Below are 15,962 nucleotides of genomic sequence, written 5' to 3'. Positions count from 1 at the left end.
GATGCCCTGTGAATATTTTTTAAAAGTGAGGAAACAAAAGGAAAAGAAACAAGGTTTTTACATTCTGAATCCTCACCTACACTACCTAATAGACTTATATCAACAGAAGTTTAACCTCTGGAGTCTTGTGCTCATATCATCATGTTAGTGACAAAGATATCCTATGTATACACACATAAGTAGCCCAGATTTGGGCAGCAGATAAATTTCAGTTTGGATTTTGAATCTGAAGTGGCCAAGGGGCATCTTGGAGTGGCTTCTGATACAGAATTATTTGCATAGGTCTATATTATATTCATTATATTCATTAACTTGTCAGTGAAATGTAGGTGAGAGATGATTGAGGGTAGGGTTATAGAGTGAGAAGGTGAGCATGATGGAACCCTGTGATGCTCAAGACCCCAGTAGAGAAATCATAAATGGCTTGAGAGGAGAACCTGAGAAGAAGAGTCATACAAGTTCAGGGAGCAGCGTTACAAAAAGAAAATAGTTATCCATGTCAAATACTTCTTAGAAAGGAAATGAGAGAAAGACTAAGAGGTATTCATGGGATTTAGCAACAAAAAGACCAGTAGGGTGATCTTTTTCAGAGCAGATTCAAAGTAATGGAAATGTAACAGGGTGGTCCCCAGGAAAGGGGGAGGTTCCAGGTTCCCTGCCCCACCCAAATGGAGGATGGAGCTGAGCAGGGAGAGAAGCAGCTGCAGAGGAGACTGAGGAAGGAAGGAAGCAGGATGGAGATCCAGAAAGAGACCAGAAAGAAACCTGGAGGAGGCAGATGGAGCCTAGGGACTTGTGAAGAAACTGCGCTTGCCTTTTGGACGTGGACTGGGTGACACAGATGTGGGTGAGACCCGTGGGGAGGTGACAATGGCAGCTTTTATCTTGATGTTGATTTTGCTCTTTTCCTTCCAGGCTTGTCTGGTTGTTTCTGATCCTTTCCTGTGGGTCCCCACTGGAAGATGCTTAAAACTTGTGGCAGGCTTTGGGGCCTTGCTCTGGGCCAATTCTGCTTAGGTGGACTTTTACCCACGAGGGGACGGGTAACATTGGGTGCTTGATTTAGAAACTAGATTCTTTGCCTTTCATGTATTGTTTCCTAATTGTATTAAAGTTCCTTCCCATTAAAGTCTCATATGTTTTGTGTTGATGCGGCGGATGACAGAACCCATTTAGAGCAGGCAGGTTTGTGGGGTTTGGGCTGTCCCTCTCCCTGCCCTGTAACAGAAACAGTAGCCAGCAGTTGTGTTAAGGAAGAATTCAAAGTCATATAAGATGATCCTTGGAAATGTTACAGGGCTGGTCAGAAAAGGGTCAGAAACAACCAGACAAACCTGAAAGGAAAAGAGCAAAATCAAAATCAAGACAAAAACCGCATTGTCACCTCCCCACGGGTCTCTCACCCACATCTGTTTCAACCAGTCCACCACCAAAAGGCAAGCGCAGTTTCTTCGCATGTCTCTCTGCTCCATGTGCCTCCTCCAGGTCTCCTTCTGGCTCTCCATCCTGCTTCCTTCCTTCCTCAGTCTCCTCTGCAGCTTCTTCTCTCTCTGCTCAGCTCTACCCTCCCTTGGGTGGGGCAGGAAACCTGGAACCACCCCCTTTCCTGGGGACCACCCTGTTACAATCCCCCCTTTTAATTTTTATTCCACCATATCTATGGTGTCACAGATCTCAGGGTGTAGTCTTAGGAGACAGTCTTTTTTCAGGGTTACAACGTGTGTAAGAGAAGCAACAATCACTCAGCAGCATTGTCCATGAATGTCCAGTATGACAGTTTTCCATTACTGGTAAATAGTCCATTATCCAAGCCAAAAGAATAAAAATCTGGAGGCATTAGCTAAAACAAGACAGCAAATATATCAAAATCACAGGGAAAAAAATCTTAAAATTGGTTGAACTTATGTAAAAAAAAAAAAAAAAAACAAGTTCTCTCAATCTTGATCCCAAATTGTTTCAACAGCATAGCAAAAGTTTGCAAACTAAATCTACTTTTAAACCATATTGCCTGTTTTTGCATACAATCACAGGGCAGAATAACTAAAGAGCAATTTTTGCTGGCTTTGTTGGAATACTCCATATAGGATCAGAGCAAATTCCTGACAATCCGGTCCACTAGGCTTCAAGAACAAAGTTGGTCTCACCAGACTCCACCTGGGCTTCCTCTTCTCGAGGGTACCAGGGCTTTTTCGGGAAAAAGCAAGCACTGTGAGTGGGGTGTCCAGTCCTGCCAATGGAGGCAAGCTTTCTCACCTTCTTTGGCGGTCTCTGGAACCCTACAAACAAAGCAGCAGATTCTCTTCTTCTTGGTTCAGCTCTATTTCAACTTCCTGGAAGAACTCCATTCAAAGCCACACAATGAAACTCATCTCCAATTGTTTTTGTTTTAAGCAGACAAAATCCCTATGGAAGTTATGCAAAAATAGACACTGACATGAGTATTAAAAATTACTACCACTATTTTCATGCTGTGTTGGTATCAAGGAGAAAGAAATCGCAAACATAAGTTAGCTCTGTTAAAAAAAAAAACAAAAAAAAAAAACATTGCTGCAGGTCCTGGTCAGTCAAAACAAGAAAATTTTGTGGATTCAGAACAAAATGCAAAAAAAAAAAAAAAAAAAAAATTACCAGTATATGTCAAAGAAAACTTAGTAAAAATCAGGTGTATTTCCAGGTCTATTTAGTCCTTTGTAGGAAATTTTTACTTTCAACAATTCCATCAATAGGAATCTGTGAGGTTCCAGGTTTCTTGGGGACCACCCTGTTATAGAAACGCAGATGTTTTGTCAGCTGCAACAGAGTTTTCTTCTTGTAACGAACATATAAAGCTTACAAGTAAAATTGAAAATATTAAGGTGCCTGTGAGCACTGTGAGTGAAAGTAGCTGAGGCCACATACTGAGGGTTAAAGACTGATAAAGCAGATGGTGCCTGAGCCTACGCCTGATAAAAAGGTATAAAAGCCTGATAAAAAGGTATAAAAGGAGCGGTTATCTGAAGCGGACTCAGAGCAGTCCTATCAACTGGCTCAGAGCAAAGGACTTAATGAGGCTACTTTTCCAGAGTCCTTGCCCTGCTCCTCGCTCCCAGGTTAAGCACTCTGCAAACCGACCTGCACTTCCCAGCTCTGCTCCCCACAAACCAGTGGCCTGCTGCCTGACAGCGACACAAGCTGCCTATCAGCTCAACACCCTATGTGACCATGGGCACTGTGGGCCCTGGAACCTAGAGACTTCCACAGCCTGAGTTCTTCCACCTAGGTGGAAGGCCTAGCTAACACATGTTGCGGCTACTATCTTCATCAAAAGTACTTTGGGAACTTGGGGTTAGCTTGCCTGTTTGAACATGAGTGTGTGTGTGACCAATAAGGGAATAAAATTCTCTTTGAGAGCCAACTTCTGACTGAAGCTTATCTATCACGCTTGGGACACTTCTAAAAGCAACAGAAGTGAACATTTGGCCCCAAAGGGAGAGCATCACATTATAATTTTCTCCCATAAACCTCTTTAATCCTTGATGCTGGCTGTATTTCTCTGTTAGAATATAGCACAAGATGCTTTTGGATTTAACGAACAGTACATGCTTAGTTATTTTTAGGTGTATTAATAATAGTCATTGCATAATAAGTAGCATCAAAATAGAAAGGTAGTAATATATTTTTATGGTGTCCCTCATTGCACTATGACTTTCAAATATTGACAGTATGCACATTGAGTATGAGAACGTTGGCTCCTGGTAACTTCCTTTGGCAAGTAGATTTTTTTTTTTTTTTGCCCCACCAGGAACAGGGAGGATGCCAGCTTAAAGAAGCTTGGGAGACCATGATGTACTGAGAGGAAAAGGCCTTTGAATGTAGCTAACCCTGTGAGTTCCAAATCTGACTGAGTATAAATGGATCCCTACACCCTGGTCTGGAATGGGACCGAGAGATCTGGCACTTGAGTAAGTGCCTTTTTTTTTTTTTTTTTAAGATTTATTTATACAGGAACTGGGGTACAGTCAGAGGCAAGGGAGGGTGAGACCATTCACCAGAGACAGAGCAGGGCGCAGAACAGGCAGACGAACCAAAGACACTGCTGAGGGGAGCACTGGGCTAGGCAGGAGCGGTCTGCCGCGCCATGTGGGTATCTCCCTGGCCGGCCGGGAATCGAACCCGTGCTGCAGAGGCTGCGGACAGCTTCACAGCGCAGCACTCAGCCGCCTGCACCACTGGGGAGGACAGAGTAAGTGCCTTTGATGATATAAATTCAACACCTTAATGAAACGGAGGCCCAAAGCATTCTCGACTAGGCAATGCTCAGCACTGGAGAGACATCCAGGTTTCGTCTGGGCTCGCCAGGCGCGCTCTGCCTCGGGTCTCTCTCGGCGGGAGGCAGGGTGGGCTCGCCGCCCCGGCCGGGTGGGGGAGCTGAGTCCCGGCTTCTCGCCCACTCGTCTGATTGACAGGCAGAGTCCTGCCCGCACCCTCCCCGCCTTTCCTCGAGTCCCCAAAACAGGGGGTGGAATCCCGGCGCCGCCCCGCCCCCGGCGTGCCCGCGGCTCCAGGGGGCGTGCCCGGAAGGTGTCGGTCTGGAGTCGCGGCGCGGACGGGCCCGCCTGGCGGGTTCCAGCCCCGGCTTCCCGGAATTGGGCTGAAGTCCGGGGCGGCGAGCATGGCTCTCCCGAGTAGGCACTTGCGCGAGCTCCAGGGAGCTCTGCTCCCACCCAAGGACCCGGCGGAGGACCCGGAGCAGGACTCTGTAAAGGAGGAGGTGGAGGAAGATGACCTGGAGTTTGTGGACGCCGAGGAGCTCTGCAGTGGGGGTGTAAAGCCTGGCAGCCTACCTGGGTACCGCCGCGGTGAGGAAGCAGCCCGCCCCTGGGGCATGGGACTGGAGGGGGAGCCAAGTTTCCTGAGCTGGCCTGATGGCTGCTGACGGCCTTCCTCGGGGATGTCTAACAGTTTCGTGCTGCTGAGGATAAAATAATACTGATGATAATAGCGACAGTGACCGAACAAATACTGTGTTTTAAGTTGTGCTCTACATGTATCATGTTATTTATTTATTTTAAAGATTCACCCATCTATGCATACAAGAGCTAGGGTACATCCAGAGATGTGGAGGGTGAGAGGATTCGCCAGAGACAGAGTGGGGAACACAACAGGCAGATCACTGAAATCCACTGCTGAGGGGAACAGCAGGTGAGCCAGGAGAAGTCTGCTGTGCCATGTGGTTAGCTCCCTGGCCAGGGATCCGAACTCGTGCTGCAGTGGCTGCGGATTGCCTCATGGTGCGGTGCTTAACCCTTTGGGCCCCAGGGAGGCCCCTATGTTCACGATTCTTGAAGTTAGTTTTATAGTCGAGGAAACAATGGATGTGGAGCCTGCGTTCACACCCAGTCAGGGCTTTTTAATCGTTTTCCTATCCTGCCTGGAGTCAAATATGTGTTTATTTTGCAGCTACTTAAAATCTACACACAAGAAACACTTTACGGTACTGTGTTCTATTTACACGGTCCTGTACACTAACCATTAGTCACACGTGGCTATTGAGAACTTGAAATACAGATGGTAAAACTGAGGAATAAATTTAAAATCTGATTTAGTTGAAATTATTTTAGATTTAAATAGTCGCATGTGGGTCGACAGAAAGGGTTTATTTATTTTTTTTAAGAACTTTATTATTCACATTTTACAGATAAAGAAACAGTCTCCCTGTCCCTGTCATTTATTTATTTATTTTTTTAAGATTTATTTATTTATTTTATATAAGCACTGGGTACAGTCAGAAGCGCAGGAGGATGAGAGGATTCACCAGAGCCAGAGCGGGGAGCAGAACAGACAGACTGACGAAGTACACTGCTGAGGGAAGCAGCAGGCAGGAAAGGTCTGCGCGCCATGTGGGACCCTCGCCCAGTTGCCGGGGATTGAACCGGCACTGCAGAGGCTGCGGGTAGCTTCGCAACCCAGCGCTCAACCACTGCGCCACCGGGGAGGCCTGACAGCAAGGGTTTAGACAGAAAAATTTTAAGTGTATGTGAAGAGTGTGATCACTTATTCTAAAAGTATTGAGGGGCTACTATGTTCCAAGTAAATTTTTGTCCCTAGAATACCCTGGAGAGATCAAATTAAGAGGTTACTGTCTTTTTTTTTTTTAAGATTTATTTATTTATGCATACAAGAGTTGGGGTACAGGCTAGAGATGCAGAGTGTGAGAGGATTCACCAGAGACAGAGTGGGGAGCAGAATAGGCAGAAGGACTGAAGTACACTGCTGAGTGGAGCAGTGGGCGAGACAGGAGAGGTCTGTTCGCTATGTGGGTTGCTCCCTGGCCAGCGGGGATCGAACTCGTGCTGCAGAGGCTGTGGATTCCTTCATAGTGCGATGCTTAACCCCTTGCGCCACCAGGAAGGCCAAGAGGTTACTGTCTTAATGGAGCTCATCCTCTAGTGATAAGAAGACATTTTCTAAATAATCACAGACATAAGGTAGTGCTATTTAGTGCATAGAAGGAAAAGTAAATGGCGTTATGAAAAGGCATATTCATGAGATTCAGGGAAGGCTTTCTGGAAGAAGTGACAAGTATGTAGCAAGTAGGGAAAACCTGAAGAGAATATTGGAGGTAGATAAAATAGTTGATGCAGAGACCCTGTGGTGAGAGGGACATGGCTTTTTATTTTTATTTTTAAAAGATTTATTTATTTATCTATACAAGCACTGGGTACAGTCAGACGCACAGGAGAGTGAGAGAATTCACCAGAGCCAGAGTGGGGAACAGAACAGGCAGACCGACAAAATACACTGCTGAGGGGAGCAGCGGGTGCAGCAGGAGAGGTCTGTGCACCAAGTGGGACCCCCGCTGGTGGCCAGGGATGGAACTGGCGCAGCAGAGGCTGCGGGCAGCTTCGTAGCCCAGCGCTCAACCGCTGCACCACCAGGGGAGGCCCCGGACATGGCTTTTTCAAGAAACTGCAGAAAGATTATTTTTGGCTGTGGAATGAGTAGCAGAGAGAAGACTTCTTGTAGAGGAGGGATAGCAGACTTTTGCTATGTTCTGTGTCTACCTTTTGGAATACAAAGATTGAATGATACATTGGCCTATTTAGAGACCTTGCAGTTTAGTAGTGGGATACAGATAACTATGTTAGTGCGATATAGATACCTTAGTAGACATCTGCACAGAGTGCTGTAGGGAGATAGAGTGTGGTGTGTTTAGTATAACATTGCGAAAGAGGTTTTAAAATGTCCTAAATTATTTTTTTTTCAAGCTGTAATATTTGATGACAGCACTAAAAAAACATTCGATGTGTTGGGACGTTTTCCAATAACTGGGCCTTGGTGGCGAGTGAAAGTGCGAGTAAAGCCTGCAGGATCGAACTGCTATCAAGCTCAAGGATTTCCATCTTACTTTTTACAATCTGATATGTCACCTCCAAATCAAAAGCATATCTGTTCCCTCTTTCTTAAAGATTGTGACTTTCCCTCAGAAAACATAACTAAATTTTTAGCATGGGTAAATGCTGTATCAAGCTATGAAAACCTCAACTTTGGAAATATTAGGGAAACATTAAGAACTTTCCAAAAGGAAATTGAAAAGAATGATCAAAAACAATCTATCCAGAGTGAACAGGAAGACTCACTACCAGATTATGTAAGGATCCTTCCTCTGGAAAGCACAAGTAAGTATGATTTGGCCGTTGAGTCTTAGTATAAATGAGATACTTAAATGTCAATGTGATTAAAATATTACCACTATAGTGTCTTGGTAGAGTTTTCTTCGGTAGAATCAGTTTGATGAAAGGTGTTTATATTCTATAGTGAAGAAATTGGATGAGATGTTCTTTAAGCTCCTTTATTTCCTTTGCTGCTCAAATCTGAGATTGTATCTTTTTCTCTATCTTTTGTGCCCTTAGGAGAATTACCTTGAGTAATTAAAAAGTTCAGTTGTCAATTCTGTTCAAGCAGGCATAGGAGAAAGGCAAGGATATATATATAATGGATTTTGGAAAGATTGTGGTCTAAAATTGTTTAAAATATCTTTTGAGTATGGTTTGTTATTTGGTTTTCCACAGTTGGTAGTATGTCATTGAATATATTTAATGACAAAAGACTTGTGATTACAGCCAGAAAATTATTATAAAGCTGAATTTGTGAATGATTTATTTTTTGTGCTTAGCTGTAAATTTATCTTTATATCACTGAGTCAAAAATTTTATTCTGACTATATTACAAGCAAAAGGAAACAAATGGTTAAGAAGTCATTATCCAAGCTATAATAACTGTAAATTTTGGTTTCAAACACAGTGAAAATCATCTCAGTATAAAAACAATTATAATATGAACAATGTTCTTGATAGTTAAAGTAAATTTTTTTAATTCCTTTTTGATTTGGATTTCTTGAATTATTTGTGCTGCATGAGAAAGTCCATCAAATCAATTGTTGTGTGAGTTCATTTGTATGTTTTAATTTGTACTTTCTGATATCTTATAGTCCCATTTATAAGTGCAATGACAGCTTTGCAGTTTCCCAAAATAATGGAATTTCTGCCAGTTCTTCTGCCTCGACACTTTAAACAGATCATAAGTTCAAGTTCAAAAGAGGTGTTGGAAGCGATAGAAGAAATTTTAATTACACAACCATGGAAACTTGGATTTAGTAAAGTAAGTAAGACTTGTTCAACATTTAATAATCTTATATAAAGCAAGTTTTCTAAACTTGACAGATTTTGCATCTCTTTCAAAGGCAACAATTTGTGTATTAATTTTTCTTTTTTCTTATTTTTTTTAAAAAAAGATTAATTTATTTATGCATACAAGAGCTGGGGCACAGACCAGAGGGGTGTGTGTGTGTGGAGGGAGGGGTTAGAGTATTCACTAGAGACAGAGTGGGGAACAGAACAGACAGACCGACTGAAATACACTGCTGAGGGGAGCAGCAGGCGAGACAGGAGAGGTCTGTGCGTCATGTGGGTTGCTCCCTGGCTGGCTAGGGATCGAACTCGTGCTGGAGAGGCTGTGGACAGCTTCATAGTTTGCGTCTTACCCCTTGCGCCACCAGGGAGGCCCTGATTTATTTTTTTTGAGTGTTACATCTAAATATAGACTTATACAGTATGCTTATAAAGATAAAACAAAATAACAAAATTGATGACATTCACGTTATGTCTATTTGTATTTATATAATAACCTAATTGTATAATTTAAAAGGACACTCTTTTTGGTAACTAAATTTTCCTTAGCAACTTGAGTTAAAAAATCGCATGTGTACAGATGTTTGCCAAGTCTATTCTGCTGTGTAATTCAACCCCCACATTCCTATTTGAAAATTCTGAAAATTTTCTTTATTCACATGGTATATCATGATATCATTTGATACTTTTATTGGCACAGAACTATCCCGTGTAAACAAATCCACTTCTGTTCTTATTCTTAGAGACCAAGAGTAGAAAAGTAGCTCTGGAAAACAAATGTGGCACTTAAATCTTGGCAATACTTGATTATAGTTGATTTTGCAAAGGAAAATACAACTTAAAGATTCTGAGCTAATTCTTGTGACCCAAAGAATGTTTTTAGATGCTCATCATTTGAGAAATACTGAATTCATGTGTTTTTTCTCACATAAAATAAAGATGATTTCAGTATGCTTCAAAAAATAAGAACATTTGATAATTATGTATACACTTATTTAGTAGAGAAGAAAAATAGATCCCTGAGTGTTCTGAGACTCAAGTGAGAAAAGGGGACTTGAAACCCTCCTATTAACCATGTCGCCACCATCCAGAATAGACTCCTTCTGAGCTATTAGTTTACTAGGCCTGCTAACCCTGTGCTTCTGTGCTATATACCATAGACTAGATGGCTGAAGCAAATTTATTTTCAGTTCAGGAGTCTTCAAGTCCAAAATCATGGTGTTGGCAGAGTTGGTTTCTTCTGTGTATTCTCCCTTAAGCTTGTAAATGTTCATCTCCTCCTGGTCTCCTGGTGTCCTCTGAAGGTCATCCTTCTGTGCCCATCTGTATCCTAATCGCGTCTTATAAGGGCACCAGTCATATTGGATCAGGGTCCACCCCAATGATTTTTTTTTTATTGCAAATATTTTTCAAATTTATTGTTTCATTTTTAATTTTGTTTATATATATATATATATTTTCCCCCTTGGAATTAGTTTTTTTAATTTAATTTTTAAAAATTTATTTTATTTTATATATTTTTTTACATCATTTTTCATTTTTGCACAGTGTATGCATTTTCATCTTGGTTGTATTCACCATACAATTCCCTCCTCCCGCAATGATCTTATTTTAACTAAATTACCTATTCAAAGACCTTTTCTCCAAATAGGGTCACATTCTGGGGTACTGGAGGTTAGGACATCAGCATCTGAATTTTGAGGGGGACACGATTCAGCCCATAAAATAGATGGAAAGTCTCAGGAGGGATATTACCATGAAAAAAAAAATGGAGCTGGATAACTTACTAAGTGGATCATGGTGAAGGAAGTTCTGTACCTTTCTGAAGAGTATAGACAGAATTGTTCATAGGCACAGAGAAAACAAATAAGCTAAGAAAATGAGGCAGTCGTTGGCTTATTAGATAAACATAGATTTCAACGTGAAAGTTAACAGTATCTCATGTCATTCAATTAATTGTGAATCCTTTTTACACTGATTTAACCAAACGTTATAAATAATGTGTACTATAACTTTATTAAAGGATGGAAGGAAGAGGGCCTCCCCTGGTGGTGCAGGCTGTTGAGCGCAGTGCTGTGAAGCTGTCCGCAGCCTCTGCAGTGCTGGTTCTATCCCGGCCGGCTGGTGAGGGTCCCACATGGTGCGGCAGACCTCTCCTGTCTCACCCGCTGCTTCCCTCAGCAGTGTATTTCATCTGTCTGCTTGTTCTGTTCTCTGCTCTGTCTCTGGTGAATCGTCTCACCCTCCTGTGCCTCGGGCCTATTCCCTGGTTCTTGTATAAAATAAATAGATCTTTTAAAAAAAAAGATGGAAGGAAGAGAAACATGTTTAGAGGTGGTAGTGTAAAAGACAGAACTCTCCCCCAGGGAAAATTTGCCACAGTAAGGAGTTAATTCTAAATAAGGTAAAATTTTTACAAAGTGAAGTAATATTATAACTTGTACTTATTAATGTGGAGATAATAAATTCTGAAAGAAATAACTAAAAGTGTTGAATATGTTGCTTGAGAAACATAAAAGGGTAAGGCAGTGAATTTCTGGGGTTTTTTTTTTGTAATGAAACAATGTTATGTGACTTAAAACTGTGTGTATTGCTTTGAGAAAAAACATTTTCAATGACAAAGCTTTGGAGTTTAAGAAAATTAGTGATGTTTTGGGTACATAGTTTTATCTATAAGTTTAGTTGAAAAGTCTTCTGAGATTGAAAAATATTAACAAATAACATCATTTTACTCTAATTTTAATAATATTTATCAATAATTGCAATTTTTTTGTGTGTGTATAGAAATGCTGGGATGTAGGCCAGAGATGTGGGGATGAGAGGATTCACCAGAGACAGAGCAGGTTGCAGAACAGGCAGATCTACTGAAATCTACTGCTGAGAGGAGCAGTGGGTGAGACAGGAGAGGTCTGCTACGCCATGTGGGTCAGCTCCCTGGCTGGGGATCAAACTCAGGCCATAGTGGGGATAGTGCTGAGACTTAACCTCTTCGCCACTAGGGAGGCCCCAACAATTACAATTTTTATAAAACAACTTGAACTTTATTTTCTTAAAGATAACCTACAGAGAATTGAAACTTCTGAGATGTGAGGCAAGTTGGATGGCATTTTGTCAGTGTGAGTCCCTTCTTCAGCTGATGATGGATTTGGAGAAGAATGCATTAATAATGTATTCCAGACTGAAGGAGCTATGTCGCGAATACGGGCATACATGTGTTGAAGGAAATGACTTAATATCTCAGTTGTCAGAACACATGTCTTTTCAAGATGCTTGTCAGTCTCTGACATTTTTGAAGGATATTGGTGTGGTCGTATGTGAGAAGGCCTGTGTCTTTCTTTACGATCTTTACCAGGCTGAAAAAGGCATTGCCTCTTCAATAAGCGACTTGATGACAAAACCTCCATGGCATTTGAACGTGGATGTCAAAAAGGTGCTTGCTTCTATTCCCACCACAAAACCCGTGGATACAAGCAGTGATAACACATTAAATGAAAGTAAAGCTGAGGAAACAAAATTAGAAAATTCTGTGGATGTTCTGGAAACACAGGACAGCTGTGACCATATTTGTAATAATGCTGAAAGTGAAATTAATGCAGAAATAAGTGAAGCTCAACTGGACCAGGATCAGGTAACTGCTTTGGAAATGATTTGCTCCAATGCTGTGACCGTCATAAGTGGCAAAGGTGGGTGTGGGAAGACCACAATTGTTAGCCATCTTTTTAAGCACGTAGAACAGTTGGAAGAAAGGGAAATTGAAAAAGCTTGTGAAGATTTTGAACAAGACCAGGATGTACCAGAAGAATGGTTTACCTTTACTGAGGAAAATCTGCAGAAAGCCGACAAGGCTATAGAAGTTTTACTTACAGCACCTACAGGGAAAGCATCTGCCCTACTAAGAGAGAGAACTGGTTTCAACGCCTATACACTATGCCAGGTAAAATTATTCATCTTTTTTTCTGCACATAAAACATTTACATTAAAGGCAAACTTTATTTAGAGTTTTTTGTTTTTTCTTTTACTTTTTTCTTAAAAATTAAAGTAATAGTGGTTTATAGTAATATATAGGTTGCATATGTACAGACATATATCAATATCTATATATGCTGTGTTATGCTCACCACCAAAAGACTAGTTCCCATCCATCACCATTATAATTGAACCCTTTTTTAAAAAAAATTTATTTATTTATGCACACAAGAACTGGGTACAGGCCAGAGGTGTGGGAGGGTGAGAGGATTCACCAGAGACAGTGGGGAACAGAACAGGCAGATCTACTGAAATACACTGCTGAAGGGAGCAGTGGGCGAGACAGAAGAGGTCTGCTGCGCCATGTGGGTAGCTCCCTAGCCGGGGATTGAACTTGTGTTGCAGTGGCTGCAGACAGCTTCATAGGCTGTGTCTTAACCCCTTGTGCCACCAAGGAGGCCCTGGTTTAGTTCTTTATCTCCTTTGCCTACACCAATTCCTGAAAAATGTTACATGTTTAAAGTGTCAAATGGATACTTGAAAGATAGTTTTTGTGTAGAAGAACTGGGGTGTAGGCCAGAGGTGCTGGGACCATGGGGTGGTGAGAGGATTCACCAGACAGAGGAGACGCAGTGGTGTGCAGAACAGGCAGATTAACTGATATCCACTGCTAAGGAGAGCAGTGGGTGAGACAGGAGAGGTCTGCTGTGCCTCCATGTATGAGTTAGCTTCCTGGCGGGGGATTGAACTCAGATTGTAGCACTGAGACTTAACCCCTAGTCCATCAGGGAGGCCCCTGTGTGGGAATGTTTCTGAAAGAAATAGTAATTAAATTGGATCTAAAGGATAGGCTCAGGTGGGGAGAAGGTAATTTCATTTAGGGAAAAGACCTTTCTAAACATATTGAGAGAAGTGACCATAGTGTGCATGTATTGTTTGAGATAACTGAGGATTTGAGCTTTAGAGCTTATAATGTGTTTCAACATTATTTCATTAAATCCTTTTTTTAAATAAAGATTTATTCACGCATACAAGAAATAGGGTACAGGCGTGGGGGGTGAGAGGACGGCAGAACAGAACAGGCAGACTGACCGAAATACACTGCTGAGTTGAGCAGCCGGCGAGCCAGGAGAGGTCTGTTGTGCCTCATTAAATCCTTAATAAACCAGTGAAATAGGTAGGTTTTAACGAATGAACCACTAAAATTTTGAGGTATTCAATGACTTGCCCAAGATCTTACTTAGGTATAGAACTAGAACTTGAATTATACATCTTTTTCTGAATTCATGTTTCTGACCTCCCAGTTTACTGCTCTTTTCATGGATTCATAATTTCCTCATTTATTATACATCTTGTGACCCTAACAAAGAAGCTTGGACTTGATTTACCAGGGAGCCATTTAGGTTCCCAAGCAAGATATGAAATGAAAAAAGCTGTTTTAAGGAGATTACATAGAATCATTGTACCATATACCACTCATTAGGAAGGACTTTCTGGAATGATTTGATCCTTCTTTTGTTTTTCAGTTTATTTGACCTGTCTTTTCTGTATATTCATCTTTTAACGATTGTGTTTTCTATTTCTTTACCATTTTTCCTATATTTATCTACATTTTCCACCCTCCTCCATTTAATAGTTTCGTTTAAAAATATCATGCTCTTAAATTTTGGGGATATATTTTATAACGTGAATTAAGACATGCCATACTTTGCTTGTAGGTCAATTATAGCTTCTATCTGTGGAAGAAAAATATGAACACCAAGGACCGGCAATGGAAATTTTCTTCTGTTAGAGTTCTGGTTGTGGATGAAGGGAGTTTGGTATCTGTGCAGGTCTTCAAATCCGTTTTAGATTTATTGTGTGAGCATGCCAAACTTTCTAAGCTTATTATCCTTGGTAAGTTAAAATGTTATTGGAATTTTAATGTTTAGTTCAAAGGATTATGGTTAGTAGGTTTATACCACTTGGCTGTTTTCCATTTGCCAAAGGTGGGCCTCATATCTCAGAGCCCATACTACAGCTCCACTGAACTCCATGTGACTACTGATTATCAGCATGGCTCGAGTTTTGTTTAAGTCTGGATGTGAATGAAATAGAGTTGTGAGGGGTTTCTGCTAATCACCTAAGTGATGACTATTAGTAAAAATGTAACAATCTCAATGTAAATCAGGATGTATGTCATTCAGAATGGTCCGAAGCCTAAATTATGGACCACTTAAAAGTAATATTATGATTTTTAAGCTAATAACTATTCTCTTACCTCCTTTCAAATTCTGATGAGATTCAGTGACTAATGCTTTACTAGAGAGAAACTAGAATTGTAACGTGAGAATCAAATTGTAAGTGATTTTTGGTAGGTATTTGAGGATTTTTATAAATAGTTGGTTCTGTTAATGGCTAAAGCATTTTTCCCCAGTAAATATTTTTCTTATCTTTGAGGATTTACAACATTTCTGGAATTTGTCTGCTATGAAATGCATTGGTTTTATTTTATATTTTATGTGTTTATTTTGTTGATTTGATGTCATAGTTTCTCCCATTCTTCCATGTTCAGTAACATATTGAGCAAGATTCAGTGATTAAATACTCCATATGTAAGGGCTTGTTTTCTTTTTTACATGTTGGCTAAAAAAGTATGCCTCTATTCAGGTTGCCTGTGGTTATGGGTATGAAGGCAGTTCATTTCAGATTTTACCTACTATGTTGTCGTATTTTTTTTCTCTCCTACATTGTTTAATTTCAAGATGTTTTATTAGGTATTTATAAGGGCTTAATGTTCTTATGAAATTTCAAAGAAATATTTTTGACGATAAATTTTTTTTTTTCCCCGTCAGAGTAAATCTTCAAAATTATGTCATATATCAGTAGGGAAAGCATAAAAAAGATTTTCTAAATTTCAGGACCCAGTGACCTAAACCCTACTATATTTTTTCCCTTTTAGGTGATATTAGGCAGTTACCCAGCATTGAACCTGGTAACTTGCTGAAAGATCTTTTTGATACCCTTAAGTCAAAAAATTGTGCTGTTGAATTAAGGAAAAACCATAGAGCGGAATCTGAGCTAATTGTTGGTAATGCTACAAGGTATTTGCATTTTTTTCTGTTTCATTAGAAACAAAAGATTAAAAAACCCCATAAATATAAACATATATATATGCTTTTGAATTAGGATGATACAGTTCTATCCTTTGGGTAAATAGAACTTTTTTCTTACACTTAGAAAAAAAAAGTTAATATTTTTCATTACTGGTCCAGCATAAATTATTATTGAAATTTAAGAATCTATGTGTTTTTCTTTATGATTAAAAAAAATACATATGCAAATTAA

The 15,962-nt window shown here is 40.5% G+C and overlaps 1 protein-coding gene across 1 annotated transcript in view; it reads left to right on the top strand.

The window, feature by feature from the left end:
- Nucleotides 1-4,651: 4,651 nt before the first annotated feature.
- HELB (DNA helicase B) overlaps nucleotides 4,652-15,962 on the top strand; it is a gene marked incomplete at both ends in the record, with an annotated part of 30,076 nt that continues 18,765 nt past the window's right edge. Inside the window, 6 exons of the mRNA XM_084255898.1 lie at nucleotides 4,652-4,838; nucleotides 7,248-7,658; nucleotides 8,471-8,640; nucleotides 11,725-12,603; nucleotides 14,354-14,531; nucleotides 15,577-15,718. Of these exons, the coding sequence (XP_084112024.1) occupies nucleotides 4,652-4,838; nucleotides 7,248-7,658; nucleotides 8,471-8,640; nucleotides 11,725-12,603; nucleotides 14,354-14,531; nucleotides 15,577-15,718 (1,967 nt within the window). The remainder of the gene's footprint in view (nucleotides 4,839-7,247; nucleotides 7,659-8,470; nucleotides 8,641-11,724; nucleotides 12,604-14,353; nucleotides 14,532-15,576; nucleotides 15,719-15,962) is intronic.

This window comes from Talpa europaea, assembly GCF_964194135.1.
Source record: "Talpa europaea genome assembly, chromosome: 15".
Taxonomy (NCBI): domain Eukaryota; kingdom Metazoa; phylum Chordata; class Mammalia; order Eulipotyphla; family Talpidae; genus Talpa; species Talpa europaea.
Note: the sequence above shows the minus strand (reverse complement) of the source record. Positions and strands in the feature narration are given on the sequence as shown.